The sequence below is a fragment of the Schistocerca serialis genome, chromosome 2 (assembly GCF_023864345.2).
Source record: "Schistocerca serialis cubense isolate TAMUIC-IGC-003099 chromosome 2, iqSchSeri2.2, whole genome shotgun sequence".
Taxonomy (NCBI): Eukaryota; Metazoa; Arthropoda; class Insecta; order Orthoptera; family Acrididae; genus Schistocerca; species Schistocerca serialis.
In genome coordinates, this window is record NC_064639.1 from 447,019,843 (window position 1) to 447,032,972 (window position 13,130).

At 42.6% G+C, this 13,130-nt stretch overlaps 1 protein-coding gene across 1 annotated transcript in view; it reads left to right on the forward strand.

The window, feature by feature from the left end:
- The window catches only part of LOC126455595 (cholinesterase 1-like), a 120,944-nt gene that overhangs the window by 20,278 nt on the left and 87,536 nt on the right, over window positions 1-13,130 (forward strand). Inside the window, exon 2 of the mRNA XM_050091351.1 lies at window positions 4,424-4,564. Within this exon, the coding sequence (XP_049947308.1) occupies window positions 4,424-4,564 (141 nt within the window). The remainder of the gene's footprint in view (window positions 1-4,423; window positions 4,565-13,130) is intronic.

A 13,130-nucleotide genomic window follows, 5' to 3' on the forward strand; every position in this document is an offset into this window, starting at 1 on the left:
ATTTGCCTTTCCGTAAGTAAGCACCATGTCGGCAAGCTCTCGATTCGAATACGGAACCAGGGTGTACAACACTGTAGCAAATCCACTACAAGGTGAGTCAGCAAGAGAAGAGAATGGGACACACTATTACCAATTACTTTGACAGGATAGGGCGCTAGGACACGACGTATGAGAAACAGTGCCACCCTCTAGGGGGAAACCATGCGTACTGTAGCTGTGGCTGTACGGTGCAGCACATATTAGACCGCAGTTCCTGTAACAAAGTTTGATAGAATAAATGGTCTTTAGCATGGAAACCATGGATTTCCGCACATAAGTCATTAAAATGTTTTGTTCTGTATCCTCTCACCGATAAATCCCTGGAGTTTATACACGGTGGAATAAATCACCCCTTAGAATACAAAAAAAAAAAAAAAAAAAAAACATTATGCAGAGTCCCCATGAGCCATGGAGCTTCCCGTTGGAGGGGTGGCTCACGGGTCTCAGCGATGCCGATAGCCCTAAATAGGTGCAACGACAACGGAGGGTTATTGGTTGAGAGGCTAGACAAACATGTGGTTCCCGAAAAGGGCAGCAGTCATTCATTAGCTGCGGAGCCAACAATCTGGATGATCAACTTATCTGGCCCTGTAACACCAACCGAAATGGCCCTGCTGTGCTGGAATTGCGAATGGTTGAAAGCAAGCGGAAGCAATAGCTGTAATTTTTTCCTACGGCGTGTAGCTCTACTGTATGGTTGAATGATGATGGTATCCTCTTGGATAATGTACGCCGGAGGTAAAACAGTCGCCCGTTTGGATTTTTAGGGGTAAGAGGGGGCGGAATCTGCTCAGTACGATGCCTTCACGAGGAGGAACAAAGCTTGCGATCTATGGATGGGAGCGTAGAATGCTAGATCGCTTAATCGGGCTGGTATGCTAGAAAATTTATAAAAAGAAATGGAGAGGCTGAAGTTTAAAAGAGGAATTTAGGGAAGTTTGTGGTATGAGGAACAGAACGTATGTCAAGAGAAAACAGGGTTATAAATTCAAAGTCAAATAGGGTGACGCAGGGGTAGGTTTCATTATGAATAAGACAACAGGAATGCGAGTAAGCTACCATGAACAGCATATTGAGTTCATTATTGTAGCCAAGATTGATTTTAAGCACACAGCCTTCACAGTAGTAAAAGTTTATATGCCAATAAGCTCTGCATATGACGAAGAGACAGACCAAATGTGTGATGAGATAAAAGAAATAATTCAAAGAGATAAGGGAGACGAAAATTTAATTGTGATGGTGGGCTATAATTCAATATTAGGAAAAGGAAGAGAAGGAAAAATAACAGGTGAGTACAGACTGGGGGGAAGCGATGAAAGAGGAAGCGTGGTAGATTCTTCACAGAGCATAATTTAATCATCGGTAACACCTGGTATAAGAATTGACAAAGAAGGCTGTATACATGGAAGAGACCTAGAGACAATGGAAGGTTTCACATTGTTTGTGTTATTATAAAACAGCGACTTCGCAATCAGGTTTTAAATTGTAAGATATTTGCAGAGGCAGATGTGGACTCTGATCACTATTTATTAGTTACTAGCTGTAGATTAAAACTAAAGAAACTGCAAAAAGGTAGGAATTAACTAGATGAGATGTGGATAAGTTGAAAGAACCTGACATTTTTTAGAGTTTCGGAAGAAACATTAGGAAACGATTGACTACAAAAAGGGAAAAGAATACAGCAGAAGGCGAACCTTTGAGAGATGAAATAGCTGAGGCAGCAGAGAACTAAAAGGTAAAAGGTCAATGCTAAGTAGAAATCCTTGGAGATATTTAATTTAACTGGTGAATGGAGAAAATTTAAAAATTCAGCAAATGAAGGAGACGAAAAGAGATATGAACGTCTAAAAAATGAAACCGACAGGAATGGCTGGATGACAGATATTTCACTAGGGCAAAAGACAGATACCGCCCACGGGAAAATTAAAGATCCCTTGGGAGAAAAAAGAAGCAGCTGTATGAATATAAAGAACTCAAATGGAAAACGAGTCCTAAGCAGAGATGATAGTGATATTGGACGCTGGTGTCTGCTGCGAAGTCGAGTGTGCCATTGGGTTCACCTCGGGACTCGGAGTAGGACGGTCCATATCATGAATGTTATTGTCCACAACCATTGCCTCATAAATGAAGCTTAAAGGCAGGATGTATTGTCATGTTGATATAAATAATCATCGTCTATGAAGCGTTCCTCTGCTATGATCGGTACGCAGTGTCGAAAAATGTGATCATGTGCTTTCATTTGTAGAGTTTTCTTATGTGCAATAAGTGGACCACAATTTAACCGCGAAAATCACGCCCATACCCTAACATAACGTCCTCCGTGCTTCACTCTTGGTACTACACAATATGGCAGATCAGGTTGCGTTGCGTTGTTTGGGAAGGAGACCAGACAGCGAGATCATCGGTCTCATCAGATTAGGGAAGGACAGGGAAGGAATTCGGCCGTGCCCTTGCAAAGGAACCATCCCGGCATATGCCTGGAGCGAATTAGGGAAATCACGGAAAACATAAATCGGGATGGCCGGACGCGGGATTGAACCGTCGTCCTCCCGGAGGCAGATTAGGTTCTCTACGCATTTGTGAAACCCTTGGATTTTCACAGGGTGTAGGGTGTTTCATCAGTCAAAATCATTCGCTTCCAGTCATCCAGTGTCCAGTGGTGTCGCTCTTGACACCTCTTTAGTGCACACTCTCAGCACTGACTACGTAAATGTTTGATTCATTCTTTTCAACTCCCTTTACACAGTCACTGTGCTATGTGGCTGCTGGTAGAAATTTAGAATTCAAGAATTATTCCTTCCACTGATTTCATGCGACTTTTTACAACAGCTCTCAACCATGCTCGACCGTCTCTGTACGTCAACACATGATGTCTACCTGGTCTTGTTCCGTCTTTGGTTGTTCATTCTCTTTTGCTCTTCACAATTACATCACCAACAGCTGACTTAAGCAGCTTTACAAGTGTTGAAACGATCCTGATGGTTGTGTTACTCAGGTGACATCCAGTGATTAGTCGACGTCCGAAATCGCTTAGCTCTCCTGATCGACCAGTCCTGCTATTGCTGGTTTTCTATTATAGACAGTACTCCACCCCGTATTTTGTATTCGAAACGATATTGCAGTGCCTGTGTTTTTCAGAAGTACGATGCAATGTTCCTTCCGACATGTATGCATATCCGAAGAAGACTGCATCGTACTTCTGACCAACACAGGCACTGCTTTACACTATGCAGCGAATAAACGACTTGTTATTACAATGTCTTTTCTGTTCGGGAATATACATAATGGATGTACGAGTACAGATAGTAGACGCATGGGTGACGACATGTGGAAGTTTGGGTCTCTCCGCGCCTCGCCCTCGGGTAGCCTAAAGGCAAGGCAACCGCTCACGATAAGCGGGAAATCCGGGTTTGAGTCCTGGTCCGGCGCAGATTTCCATTGTCGTCATTCATTATACAGCCGATGGTAGTCCGAATACATTTCATGTACGTCTTTTTACATTGGTGGGTACGCCTCTCTTCACATCTAGTGGTCAGTTTCGAATCAAATACGGGTGTCCAATTGGTTTTGTTCTGATAGTCTATCTGATATCTACTAGATACTGTCATAGACCGTACGATCGAGCAGCGAAATAACCTTATTCAAACTTAAAATATGCGTTTAAATAGCATGGGGTGCGGGATCTTTCTCTTTGGCAAACGCTGTTGCCCTGCACTGAGTGCCATTCATTACAGCAGGGTTAACCACCTGTTAGTATGATTGCTCAGGTATAGTAAAATAAAGTACGTCGTTTTTGTGTCGCGTATTTCAAACTGCACAACGTGCATCCTTACTTTGCAGCGTCTCTGTATGCTACGAGTGCGTGTTGAAACACATTATGATCGTGTGAGATCAGAGTGTTGTTTGTACAAATGCAAATGATGAATACTCTCTGAACATTAGTGAACGTGCTGACAAAATAACACACTGCAATCATAACTGTATGCACTCCAAAATTCTCGTCACATAGCAAAAGTAAGTCCCATACATTTAACTTACAGTGGTACCTTCAGTTTGTTCTATATCGTCTCTAGTTTTTCACAGTTCAAAATTGTTTTTCATTCCAGGGCACATGACACTGTAAACATTAAAGATATAACTGATAGTTCTTCCATTCGATACCAGACAGTCATCTGATAACACACATAATGTTTGAAACCAGTAATGACCACAAAGAATGAAACGTTTAATATGTTACCAATTTGGCTATTTTGAGTTGTATAACCAATGAACCTTTGAAATGCCATCTGCTCTATATATGCCGAAGTTTTATATTGTATGGTAATATGTAAGTCCAGGTTTAATGTTTGACACATGTGACGAGATGCACATTTCCCTTGCGCAGCATGTGAGCAGACACCTGGCGGTGCACGTGGAGGAGGGCTGGGTTCGAGGCCGCTACCAGCACACGGTGTACGGCTACCCCTACGTCAGTTTCAGCGGCATCCCCTATGCTGAGCCGCCGGTCGGCTCGCTCAGATACAAGGTACGTACACATTTCACTACGTAAAACGCCCACTCGCCGTCGTCTCACTATTGTTAGTCAATCACATATAACAGATTAGTTTATATCCTAGTGAGGATGAATCTCTCATAAACAACGTGGACACGGCAACTTAGTGAGTGAAATGTAAGAAGCTGGAGAAGTTCCACAAGATTTGTTAGAAGAAGGAAATAAAGGATCGTATGGCTTTAGAGACCCGCTAGGATTTTTCAGCCTCCTAATCGGAAACAGATTTCTTCCTCCGGACGTAAAGACACAGTTGCCATAGCTGTATGGTAAGCGTATGTATTGGGTGTTGGTGGCTGTAACAGATATGAGTAAACTCTAACGACAATGATGTGTTGCACGAGGGGCGTTCAGAAGTAATGCAACACATTATTTTTCTCGGCCACTTGAAGAAATTCGTTACTTGTTGTGGGTCACCACGGAACATGCCCGCTTCTGCACCTGAAGTTTCATGAACTGCCGACAGATGACGACGCTATATGTAGCCTTCAAAATGGCGTCTGTAGCAGAGGTGCGTTCCAAACAGAGAGCTGTCATTGAGTTCTTTTTGCAGGAAAAACAAAGCATCTCAGATATTCATAGGCACTTGCAGTGTGTCTAAAGAGACATTCTGTTGAACAAAAGCACGATGAGTCGTTGACCGAGGCGTCTGCCATCATCGTAACAAGGGTGTGCAAACCTGTCCGATCTCTCGAGTGCCTGACAGCCGCACACAGCTGCGACTCCGGCAACGTTGGAACTTGCGGAGACTCTCATCCGGGGTGATCGACGAATCACAATCGAACACCTCGCTGCTCAACTGACCGTCACTGTTGATAGCGTTGACACATTCGTCCACCAGTTGCGGTACTCGAAGGTGTGTGCTCACTAGTTTCCTCAACACCTAACAAGACACCATGAAGAGCAAAAATGGACCATCTGTGTCGAACTGCTTGCTCGTTACGAAGCTGATCGTGTTAATTTTTTCTCGAACATTGCCATAGGCGATGAAACAAACATGGGTTTACCACTTCGAACCGGAACACAACGGCAATCTATGGAGTGGCGTCACACCACCTTTCATCCGAAGAAAAAGCCACACTTGAAACCGGCAAAGTCATGACGACAGTGTTCTACAGTTTGATGTCCTCTCTCATGGTTCAATTATCAACTCTGGGGTGTACTGTGCTACCTTCAGGAAATTGAAGAAACGAGTTCAGCGTGTTCGTCGTCACCAAAATGCAAACGAACTTCTTCTCCATGACACCTCAAGGCTCACACAAGTCTGCGCGTCTGAGAGGAGCTCACAAAGCTCATCCAACCTACAGGTCAGATCTCACACCTTCCGATTTCCATTTATTTGACCCGATGAAGGACACACTCCCTGGGAAACAGTACGTGGATGGCGGTGAGGTTATTGATGCAGGAGGACGTTGACTCCGACATCGCCCAGTAGAATGATACAGAACCTCCCCGTAATATGGTGTAAGACGGTCACATTGAGAGGAGATTATGTTGAAAAACAGGGATTTGTAGACAAAATGGTGGGGAATAGTATTGTGTATTGGAATCCTGAATAAAAGCAACCCCCTTTCATAAAAAATATGTCTTGCATTACGTATTTAACACCCCATATAAGACGATGAAAGAAGGTAGAGGGTGGAATCTGGTGCTATAACGTAGCTTGCTTTACTGAAATAGCACGAAAGGGACCACTAGGCTTGTCTTCATCCGATGGACTAATCGTCAACGGTATCACTTACCCTTAAATGCCATGAAACACTACAGAGGGATTTGGAATTTAATCCAGAACATTGAAGCTTGAACCCCTTTTCAGGATCTTTACGCCGACACTCGTCCTCCCCTTGTTGGCCAAATACTAATGAAGAAATTTTCCTTTACTGCCAGTGTTCGAACAGACCAGGAGAGTGCACACAAAATAATTTGCCAGCACCTGCATGGACGGTGCAGTAAGCGAGGGGGTATCGTAGTGGTGAGGGCTCCATTGTGAGCAGTCAGGCCGCTGCTGCTCCGCAGAACCACATACAAGCTACAGCTAACGAGTCTCGAAACAATCGTATTACCAAGCTATGCCACTACAATCAACAATTCGTAACAAAAATACAGACATTCAAACTGACAGTTTCTCACTACAGTAATGAAAAAGAAATACTCTCATAAACAGTGGATCAGCCAGAGCAGAACAAATCCAGCCAGGCGAGGTCAGAAGGAAAACTCATAAAATAAAAATGATATTATGTATTACCGTACTGACAATGTAAAAACAATGTATCATAGAAATTACGCAACTGTTCCCTGACAACCTATGTGCCAATATTATCAGCATGCAAAATATTCTTCTCCTTATTCCATGTCTTTCCTGTGGTAGTAAAGCTCTGGAGAATACTTGTAGTTACATTAAATACGAAAACACAGACATTATATTTATTTCGTCACAAACCGGTTTTCGGCTTCATCAGTCATCTGTAGGGTGAACAGATATCAATGATGAAATTCACTGCTGGCATTGCTATCCTCAGTAAAACTGAAGAAGGACTGCGGGACCTGTGCAATGGAATGTACAGTCTAATGAGTAGAGCACGTGACTTGTGTGCATTTGGAGTAAATTGAAGTAATGAGAAATAGCAGAAACGCGAACAGCGAGAAACTAAAATCAGTATTGGTTTTCACGAACCAGATGAAGTTAAGGACTCTTGCTACCTAGGCAGCGAAATAGCCCATGGCGAACGAAGGAAGGAGGACGCAAAGTGCGGACTAGAACTCGGAAAAAGGGCAATTCTGGCACAAGAGAAGTCTACTACTGTCGAACACAGGCCTTAAAATGAGGAAGAAATTTCAGAGAATGTACGTTTGGAGCACAGCGTTGAATGATACTGAGGCACTGTACTGTAGGAAAACAGGAACAGAAGAGAATCGAAGTATTTGGAGTGTGATTCTAAAGAATAGAAGTTAAAAGTAAAGTAAGAAATCAGGAAGATTCTGCAGAATCGACGACAGAAGAAAAACGTAGAAAACACTGACAAGAAGAAGGGACAGGATGACATGATATGTGTTAAGACATCAGGAAACAGCTTCCATGGTAGAGAAGCTGTAGAAGATAAGAACTGTAGAAGAAGACGAGGACTGAAACACACCCAGCAAATAATTGAGGATGTAGGTTGCAAATGCCACCCTGAGATGAAAATAAAGCACAGATGAACATTACTTATTACTTGTACAGTAGATTCAGAAATGAGATGGAGTGTTTACGTATAAAAACAATAGTTTTTCTTTTCACACAGAAATAATTACATTGACTGGAACTGGGGGGGGGGGGGGGGGGTGGAGGTAAAGTTTTTATGTTGAGATACATTAACAGCTGATCAAAGATAAGATGGATATGTAATTAAAATCTAGTACTTGTAGCGTAAACTTAATTTAACAGAGACAAGAAGAAAACTGTGTCTGATCATTTAATACTAAGCTCACATTCCGTGCCAAGAGTTTCTTGATTTGCTGTACTTCCAGGGTCGTCTTTTTTCTTTAATCCACTGCTTCTCTCATGTTCAGATAACCTAACTGCCATAGGTTAGCCTGTCTGACCAATATATTGCTGATCGTCAATTAACAAAAAAAATAATAATAAATAAATAAAAAATGCCCTGTTCATTTGATTTATAATGTGAAGTTTTGAGTTGTGTTTAGTAAATAAGAAAGATGATTCTACTGGAAACACTGGAAACCAACAAACGCATTATCAGATAACCGAAGTTAAGCGCTTGACTAGCACTTGGATGGGTGACCATCCGATCTGTCGAGCGTTGTTGGAAAGTAGATGCACTCATCACTTGTGAGGGCAATTGAGGAGCTTTCTGATTAGGAAGAAGTGTCTTCAGTCACGAAAACTGACAACAGTCGGGAGAGCGATCTGCTGACCACATGTCCCTGTACATTCGCATCCAGTGATGACAATCGTCTGAGGATGTCACGGCGGTCGGTTAGTACCGCTGAGCCTTCCGGGCCTATTCAGACAGAGAACAGATACATGACTCGGAATGCTAGCTTAGTATTAAGTGACTGTTTCTCTTTTCCCCTCTGTTAAATTAAGTTTTCGTTAAAAATACTGGGTTCAAATAGTAAATTCATCTTCCTTTTCATCAGTCGTTAAATATACTTCCACAAAAAATCTGAATTCCCCCTCCTCCTAGTTTGTTATGTAATTATTTGTTTGTCATAAGGAAAAATGCATCGTTTTCCTGTGTTAACGGTAGGTCAATTATGTATCTTCTGTAAAAATAGTATCTGTGTTAATAGCACATTTGTGTTTGCAACATTCAGCTGCCGCCTGAAGATGGCCTAAAAAGCAAAAAGTCAGTTTGTGACCAATCAAATATAATTTTGCAGAACATTAGGGACGGGTTTCCTACTTAGTATTGTACTGATCTGCTATGCAGAAATGGAAAATTCAGTTAACTTAATGCTATATTTGCTCTCATCATGCAGTTGGACCAGCTAGTGTTTACGGTTACCATCTGAAGCACATTGTTTAATAAGAATTTTCCGCATTTGTCTTTCCAACACAAATTTAATGACACTGTATATGATGAAACGTGGCTGCTTGAGAAGCACTCTCCTAGGAGCTACGGTGCATGAGGTCTGCAGTGCCGCCGTGATGTGCACCTAAAGATAGAGAAACAAAAATGTTGTTAAGTGCACATGAGGTGATAGTCAACAGAGTCGGCCGCTCATTTGGAACTGTGGGGTGGACTCGCTCAGTGCTCAGGACGAGAATTGGTTTCTCCACTGGTGCCACGTTATTTTAAGAGATCTCTACAGAAAAACCTGAATCAAAAACATGTAAAAATTCTCGACTAAGAGTCTAGTATCATATGTATTAAAAATACTCACCTCACTAATGTTAGCAGTGGAACTACGCAAAGAAAACTTGTACGCTGAGGTGACAAGTCATGGGATACCTAGTAATTTAGTTTCAGAGCTCCTAGTGTCCAGCTTATTGCAGCGACATGACGTTGCGTGAATTCAACAAGCCGTTAGAAGTCCCCGCAGACATACTGAGCCGGGCTGCCTCGGTAGCCGTCCATAAATGCGAAGGATTTGGTGCTCGAACTTACACCTCGATTATCTCCCATAATTGTTCGATGGGATTCACGGCCAGCGATGTGGGTGACCAAACCATTCTCTCGAATTGTCTTTGAAACGAGTGACCTTGTGACCTGGTGAAATGGCGCATTCTCGTCCATAAAAATTCCATCGTTGTTGGTCTCAATGTAGCCGAACGTAACCATTTCTTGCCAATCTAACAAGCGTTCGACAATGTAAAATGGTGAAATTGTTCTAAATGCTGGGTCAACAAGAGTAAGCTGTAGGGAAAGATGGTAATAGACAATAAATACAAGAATCAAGAACAATAAGAAGTAAAGAAAACCAAAAACTAAGGACTCGGACTAAAAAGAGTATAAGAGAGGGAAGTAGTGTTTCACTCTTACTGTTCAATTTTAACATCGATGTAGCAATGGCGGATATAAAAGAAAGGATCAAGAGTTCAAATAAAACTGAGGGTGAAAGGGTATCAATGATAAGATTCGCTGACAGCATTGCTATCCTCAGTGAAAGTGAGGAGCAATTAGAGGATGTGGTGAATGCAGGAAATCGAAAGTAATGAGCAGTAGCAGAAACGAAATTAATGATAAACGAACTTCAAATTTAGTTAAAGAAACCCAAGGAATTCTGCAACCTTGGAAGCAAACTAAGACATGATGGACGAAGCAAGAAGGATATTAACAGCTGACTAGTAAATGGAAAGAGGGAATGCCTGGTCTGAAGAATTCTATTAGAACGAAACGTATGCCTTTATTCGACGGAGATATTTCTGAAAGTGTACACCAGGAGCACAGCTTTGTATGGCTATGAAGTATGGACTGTGGAAAGACCGGAATAGAAGTAAATCGAACCGTTTGAAATCTCGCGCTATAGAAGGATGTTGAAACTTAGGTGGGCTGCTAAGACAAGGAACGAGGAGGTTCTCTGCATAATCGGCGAGGGAAGGGACACACGGAAAACTCTGAAAAGAAGAAGAGACTTAATGATGGGACATGTGTAAGAAGATTGACTGATGCGATATTTGTAAGACAGCAGTAAATAACTTTTAGAATACTAGAGGGAGCTCCAGAGGGAGATGCAAAATGTTGGGGAAGAAAGAGACTGGAGCATTGGAGTAATAATGCAGGACGTTAGGCATGCTCTGAGATGAAGAGGTTGGTTCAAAAGAGGAATACGTGGCTGACCGCAACGAACCAGCCAGAAGAATGATGACTCTAAAAAGGAATGAATATCAACAATAGTAAAACGCGGGTAATGAAGTGTAGTAAAATCAAGGCACTTGATACTGAGAGAATTTGTTTTCGAAATGAAATACTAAAATGTGTAGAAGGGTTTTGCTTCTTGGGAAGCAATGATACTGACGATAACCGAAGTATAGATGACAGAAGTTGCTGACTAACAATGTCATGAGAAAATTTTAGGAATTCTTAACGCAAGTTCTTGTCTGGAGTGTAGCTCTAAAGAAAGTGAAATGTTGACTGTAAAGAGTACAGACAAGCTGAGAAGTGAAGCATATGAAATGTGATACTAGAGAAGAATATTGGAGGTTTGATTGGCAGATCGAACAACAAATGAAGAGGTACGGAACTGACTTGGGGATTTATGTATTATTTATGTATGATTATAGTCAACGGCTTTGCGCACTGGTGACACCGATTCTCCTCAGATCACCGAAGTTAGGCGCTGTCGGGCTGGGCTACAACTGGGATGGGTAACCAGCCGGTCTGCCGAGCACTGTTGGCAAGCGGTCTGCTCTCAGCCCTTGTGTGGCAATCTGAGGAGCTACTTGATTGAGAAGTAGCGGCTCCGGTCTCTTAAATTGACATACGGCCGGGAGAGCGGTGTGCTGACCGCATGCCCCTCCATATCCGTTTCTAGTGACGCCTGTGGGCTGTGGATGACACGGGGGCCAGTCGATACCGTTGGGCCTTCCAAAGCCTGTTCGGACGGAGTTTAGTTACTATGTATGATTATATAGCTCCCAGTTATGTTGCACAGTGGTTCGACACAGCTGACGCATTCAGAACAGTGATTCAAAATATCGTCTAGCAGTCCAGACTTAGGTTTTCATTGGTAACCGTAAATCGTTTAAGTGAAATGTTAGTATGGGTCCTTCGAAGAGGACAGCCTTGATTTCTTTCTTCGTACCGAAACAATCCGAGCTTGCGCCTTGTCTGTAATGAGCTCGCCGTCGACGGGACAATAAACCTTATTCTTTATTCCTTCCGTCTTTGACTATTCGGTAAAATGCTAATCGGCTAGTACTAGGACGTAACACTTTCTTCATAATGCGAGCCGATTAATATTTTACCATACAATCGAAGACAGAAAGGGAGGAAAATTAGCCAGCGAAGCAAATAAAAAAAATCCATTAGCTACCAAATATTCACATGCTGAATCTTTATTTCAAATGGGCATTCGGTACCTTTATCTTCTTAGCGAAAGAGCTATCCAGGTTTTGTACATTTCTACAACATATTTCTCAGTCCCACGTCGTTGCATGATTCTAGTGAACTTACTCTCTAGCGCAGTAGAAAGGAATTATCCGAATGAGATGGAAATCGGTAGATGTGCTCCACATGTACAGACAAACAAATTATTACAACCTCAGAAAAAACTGATGATATATGTAAGAGAAGACAAATTGATTAAGTCAATAACGCACTGATGCACCTCTGGCCTTCATGCAAGCATTTATTGGGCTAGGCATTGATTGACAGTGTCGTTGGATGTTATCCTGAGGGATATCGTACCAATTTTGTCAAACAGGTGCTTTAGATCGTCGGACCGTTGTTCGGAGCGTATCCAGACACGTCTTCGACTTGGAAGCTCACTGATTGGTGTAGTGTTGTCTTCAGTGATGAGACCCGCTTCGAACTGAGCCCTAAGGCCAACGAAGGCGTTTCTGGAGATGCCCCAGACTGCGGTGGGATACCAACCTGATTGTGGCGCACCGTACAGCCCAACAACTAGGAGCAGTCTGCTGTCATCTGCGCTCCCTTACAGTACGGCGGTACGTCGACGATATTCTACGACCCGTTCAGTGGCCCTTCAGGGCAAGTTTTCCTAGCTTTACATTTCACCAAGATAATGCCCGCACGCACACGGCAAGAGTTTCTATTGCTTGTCTTCACGCTTGCCAGACTCTACTTGGCCAGCAAGGTCACTGGATATCTCCACAACTAAGAACGTTTGGAGAATTATGGTCAGCTCGGGAGTCTGACGACCTAGCGCCCTAATTGGACAGAATTTACCACAAAATCCCTCAGGGGACATCCAGCACGTCTATCAATCAATGCCAAACCGAATAACTGCTTGCTTAATGGCCATAGGTGGACAACTCGTTACTGACTTGCTCAATTTGCGCAGCTCTATGTATTCAATAAGTCATCCTCTTTGTCTGAAACTGTGTAACGTTTTGAGGTCAGAACAACAACTGTGT